Raw genomic sequence first — 5,713 nt, 5'->3', positions numbered from 1 at the left:
CCCCCTTCCCCCTCCACATTCCTGCCCAAAACATCAACCCTCCTGCTCCTCGGATGCTGCCTCACCTGCTGTGCTTTTCCAGTGCCACACCTTTCAACTCTGATCTCCAACATCTGCACTCTTCACTTTCACCTAGAAGCACCTTCCTATCCATCCAATCCATGCCCCACATAATCTGATGCACCTCTATCAGGTCCCCTCTCAACCTTTGCTGCTCCAAGGAAAACAAGCCCAGCCCCTCCAGTCTTCCCTCAAAGCTCAGACCTTCCAGCTGAGGCAACATCTTCATGAGTCTCTTCCTCACAACTCTTTAGGGCAATCACATCCTTCCGACAATGTGAAAACTAAAACAACATGCATTACTCTCTTTGTGGTCTAACCAGTGTTTTCTACAGTTCCGACTTAACCTCCTTGCTGTTGTATTCTGTCTTGGCTAATAAATGCAAGTATCCCACAAACCTTCTTAACCACCTCATCTACCTGCCCTGCAATCTTCAGAGACCTGTCCTTACCCAGAACAAGATCCCTCTCATCTTTTGAGTTCTTAAGAAGAGTTGGACTGGACATTGAAACTGGACTCTGATTCTCTCTCCACAGCGGCACGGTGGTGCAGTGCTTGGCACTGCTGCCTCACAGCCTCAACCCGGGTTTGATTCCAGCCTCGGATGACTGTCTGTGGGGAGTCTGCACATTCTCCCCATGTCTGTGTGGGTTCCCTCCCACAATTCAAAGATGTGCAGGTTAAGTGAATTGGCCATGCTAAATTGCCCCATAGTGTTCAGGGATGTATATGTTAGATGTGTTAGTCAGGGATAAATATAGAGTACCTGGTTTGGGTGGGAGACTCTTCGGAGGGTCAGTGTGGACTTGTTGTGCCGAAGGGCCATTTCTACACCATAGGGATTCTAAAATGCTGCTGGACCTGTTGAATTTCTCCAACATTTTCTGTGTTTGTCCCTTTGATCTTCAGCACATCCCAGTGTCTAACTATTTATAATCTCTTGCCTTGTTACTCCTCCCCAAATGTATTACCTCACACCTTTCTGGAACTGCTCTGCCCAGCTGTCCCGTCCATTGTTATCATCCTGCAGTATACAGCTAGCCTCCTCATTACTTACCACATCACCAATTTTCATGTCCTCTCCAGATTTCTTAATCATGCCTCTGAAATTGAAGTCCAAGTCAATAATGTACACTAAAACAGCAAGAGCTTTTTGGATCCTCATGGGCAACAGATTTATAATCACTGTAGTAAGATCAACTCTGAAATCTTACAAGTGAACATTAAAAGGCCTTATTAAAGATACCTACATCCAACAGACGAAAGAAATCTTCCAGAACTTTACACATTCAGGTTCCAGTCCCATATGACCTGACATGACTATGTCATAGCTCCTTGGGCACATGTTCTGTAGCTATTCCATGAATAAAAGTACAATTCCATTTATTCAACAGTCACCCTTCAACCTCCCCCATTCTGGGGAAACCAGACCTAACCTCTTCAATGTTTCCTGCGTAGCCCCTCAGTTCTGATGTCATTCTAGTTAATCTTTATTTCTGCCCCTTCACCACAGTTCATGCTTTTTTTTTTGACACCGTGGAGACCAGAAATGTTCACAGTTGTGCGAATTGGGTCCAACCAGGGTTCTCCACAGGCTTAACCCAATCTATTGTGACTGACTTAATTGTCCTCATTTTGTTGAAGGTGAGGGATGAAGTTCGGAAATGGTTCATCAAGTCAAGCACAGACTCAACCAGAAACACCTCAAATGTTCAGATGAGTTCTCTTGAGGTAAGGAGTGAGGCTTCAAAAGACAATTGATGTGCAATGACATTGACTCGTAAGCAGTGGTGAAATGTTCCGTTGATGGAATACTTTAGGAAGAGCAGAAAGATCCCATGGACCCCAAACACCTTACCCCTGGAATATTACATTCTGTCCCTCCCCACCCACCAATCTATTGCCACATACAGGGGATTTTAATATAAAAAAAGAATTAAAGAGAACACAGAGTATGTATAAATAGTTTCCTACTTTTTCCCTACTAATTGGAATGAATCTGTATGCATTTCATATTTAATTAAATACAAAAGTACAAACATTATTCTTATGATAAACATGAATACCACAAGATAATATGTTTATTTAAAATAGTTTAATCAATAATATAAAATCATCACAATCCTCATATGAGTGTGCAAGAAATAGCTTCTCCATCCTTTGATCCTGCTCTGAACTCCACCTTCTAGCTTGTCCCCCATAATCCTTGACTTCTTTGTCCATCAAAAATCGGTCGAATCTGGCCTTGAATACCTCCTATGGCCCAGCCTCCTCTGCCCCCTGAGGGGACAGAATTTCAAACAGCAATGACCCTCTGAGAGAAGAAACACCTTCTCATCTCTGTCTAAATTGGGAGACCTTTATTCTGAAACACTGCTGCCTCATTCTAGATTCTCCCATGAGGGGAAATATCTTCACTGTGTTTACCCTGTCAAGATTCCCTCAGAATCTTATGTTTCAGTGAGAGTATAACCCTCGATCTTTTAAACTCAATTTGTGCAGGTGCAACCTGTTCAATCCTTCCTCATAACGCAGCCTTAATCTCTGAGAAACTAATATTTATCTTGCATCTATCTTCATCAAGTTAAATCAACACTAACATGTATTGAGCTATTAAAATTTCATTGTTTAAAACTGGAGTAATATTTCTGTGTTATGTAAGTGCAATATAAATGAGTTAAGTGAATTCCATTCTCTGATGGGTCTAATTCCTGTACTAATATACAAAACACAGAGTAATCCCAAGACATAGCCTGTGCCTTGAATGATGTAGAAAGCCTGAGACCTGTTGTCATGTATTAAGATCCCATTATTTGGCTCATTTCGCATGGTGAACTCTTAAAGGGACATCACTCCCAAAGTGGTAATGTTCAATGATGACACATCATGTGTGTGGGAGCTCATCGGGTTATGCAATGTCACATGGGAGTGTTGGGGATAGGTTTGAGTTTGTTCCCTCATTTGACCTTCCCATGACAATGTGTGTTAGTGAATTGTATTTTGAACCAGTCCATCATCCCGCCTCCACCATCCACCCATACACAGCAGGATGCTAGTGGGAAGTACTGGTCTATGGTCTTTTCAAGATGACACCTTTGCAGAAACACCAAATACCTCAGACAGTTTAACTCAAATTTTCAGCCGTCTGTCTGAGCTCAGTACGTTTCTGTATTCACAGGATATGTGCAGGTGGAGGACTGTGAGGTGCAGGTTGTTCACCTTCTCTTGTGGAATGATCAAGTGATGTCCATGCTCACATTCAGAATGACATGCTTTCACTTTGCATCCCAGTGTCCACAGGAGCATATCCTGCTTCCTCACCATCCATTCTCAGAGATACCAAAGTGGGATTGAAAGCCTTGTCCCTGGAGAATTAGCCTGGGCCTCTAAGTCTAGTAGCATTCCCAAGACACCACTATCTCCGCCAAACGAGATGAGACAGAAGATAGAGAATCAAGATAGAGAAAGAATGAAGGGCAACAGAGTATAAGATAAATGCTGCTAACCCATTGCCTGATCCGATCGAGTTAGGAACTTAATTCCGTGGGAATTCCCCAAATCTCCTGTGTAGTCCCAGCTCAGAACCAACAACTGCTCCTGGGACTTCACTGTTTCTGAAAGGAGCAAGAGAATGGTGCGCCCTGGAGGGAATGTGGTCAGTGTGGTGTGGAGGGTGGAGGTGGAGAGACTTCAGGGTGATCCCTGAAGATGGATTTATCTAGCTCCCTCTCATTCATTCTCAATTCTTTCTTTGATTTTCTTACACTAAGCCCCCTCTCTGCCAGTTGCAGTGTAGAGACTCCAATCTTTGATCTTCTGCTCCTAGACCAGCGTGGGGTGTCCCAGATTCAAAGTGGTGAACTGTTACCTCAGTAAGTGGGAGGGTTAGTGTCCACCACAAGGGTATTTATGCCTTGCCACACCTTCTTCCTCTCCCTCTCACTGATGGAGTGAGCTACATGTTATTGCAAAATAAACTGTTTGCTCAGGAGTTAGACAGAAGCATGTTCAGTACAGAGATCTTGGGCTCTTCAACTTCACATCTCAAGATGGAACAAACATTTCCAACAGGCTGGGCAGATGTGCTCCCCTTTTAAAAAAATGGCAGTGCCAACCCAACCTCTGCTGCTGAGATGCCTCAATGGGTTGAATGGCCTACCTCTGTTTCCACATCTTATGATCTCCCATTGACCCTGCAAACCCCTGCAGGCATCATTGGGCACCATACGCCTGGGCGTAACAATCATCATTGCAACCCGAGGGGTTTCAGGCCAATTGTATCTTTCTTAAATATCTACCGAATTGAAGAGGGGCAAGTAATAAAAGATCCTCATTTATTTTCTCAACTAGACTCACACAACATAACCCTCCTGAGGACTCCAGAGGTGACAGCGATAAGACCATCCTTGGTTTGTGTGTCTGTGTCTCTATCTCTGTCTGTCTATGAGTACAGCGTGTCCATTGTTTAAAAAGTTGGATTTGTGTATTGTTGGCTTTTCTAGCTTTGCCAGGCAAGTTATTTTGTTTCATCATACAAGTTGTTGCTTTTTCTTCACTCTTTCATGGGATATGGGCTTCAATGGTAAGCTCCCACAGACAGACACGCACATGTGTGTGCGGTCATACAGGTATGTATACATAAACGATAGATACATTTGCACTGTCACATAGATCTAACAAGCCACCTACAAAGACATCAGCAACATGGATATAACATACACACAAGACACTCATATATGTACACGTTTACGGTATTGAGAATAATGCTCATGTTCCCACCCCACCCTGGTTGATTCAGTGCTAACGACAGCCACATTAGGCTTTCTGACTTGTTTGCTTTAGCTCCATGTTTCTGACTTGTATGCAAGCTGTGTGTTATAGATACTGGTCTTACACCCTGCTTTCTGGATTTGTTTTAACACCAGAACATGTTTTCCTAAGTTTCATGTATTGAGGTAGAAATGTTGATTAACAGGAGTTAAAATTGTAATTAAACCATATTTGCAAAAGAAAATGTTCTTGAAATTTTCTGGACTGTTTAATAGTTAAATACAATTCTTCACCAATTGTATTTTAATAAAGTTTATTTTTACTGTTATTACTCTTCTAGGTGTATTGAGTAATATTTGTGAGCAAATGAGATTTCATTTTATGCTCCATATAGAGACACCAATGTGACCTGGCTATAATGGAGATGATTCACAATGTTGGTGTAAAATAGATTCTATTTGCTGTCACATCTTGTGACATGTTTAAATAAACTGTTGTTAAACTCAGCCTGCAGAGAAGTTACTGTCTTATCCATTAGTGTCAGTTCACAGACACTTATTCTCTGGCTTACAAATTGGCCTCAGAATGCCAGTAAAGGAACTGGAGTGCTTATATAATTCAGGCTATTTGGAGGGAGTGTGGTCATTTGGTGCAGAGGGGTAGAGATGCTTTTTGCTTCCCTTTTGTGGCTCATAGTTTCTAGGGTATTTTTAAACATGATAACTTGAAGCCTAGCATCGGGGGTCCTCCAACTATTACCGGTTACTTTCAGATTGAAGGTAAATAAGGGAAACATTTACAAGTTACAAACCAAAAGCGCAGTAGGAAACTTTTATGACTCAAATTAAGAACTAAATAGTAGGAAATTTAAATGGAGATGCT

The 5,713-nt window shown here is 42.2% G+C and overlaps 1 protein-coding gene across 1 annotated transcript in view; it reads left to right on the top strand.

The window, feature by feature from the left end:
• Positions 1-5,240, top strand: part of LOC122552189 (adhesion G protein-coupled receptor E2-like) — a 61,836-nt gene extending 56,596 nt beyond the window's left edge. Inside the window, exons 17-18 of the mRNA XM_043694785.1 lie at positions 1,706-1,792; positions 4,412-5,240. Of these exons, the coding sequence (XP_043550720.1) occupies positions 1,706-1,792; positions 4,412-4,426 (102 nt within the window). The 3' untranslated portion in view covers positions 4,427-5,240. The remainder of the gene's footprint in view (positions 1-1,705; positions 1,793-4,411) is intronic.
• Positions 5,241-5,713: the final 473 nt, after the last annotated feature.

This window comes from Chiloscyllium plagiosum, chromosome 8, assembly GCF_004010195.1.
Source record: "Chiloscyllium plagiosum isolate BGI_BamShark_2017 chromosome 8, ASM401019v2, whole genome shotgun sequence".
Lineage (NCBI taxonomy): Eukaryota > Metazoa > Chordata > Chondrichthyes > Orectolobiformes > Hemiscylliidae > Chiloscyllium > Chiloscyllium plagiosum.
Note: the sequence above shows the minus strand (reverse complement) of the source record. Positions and strands in the feature narration are given on the sequence as shown.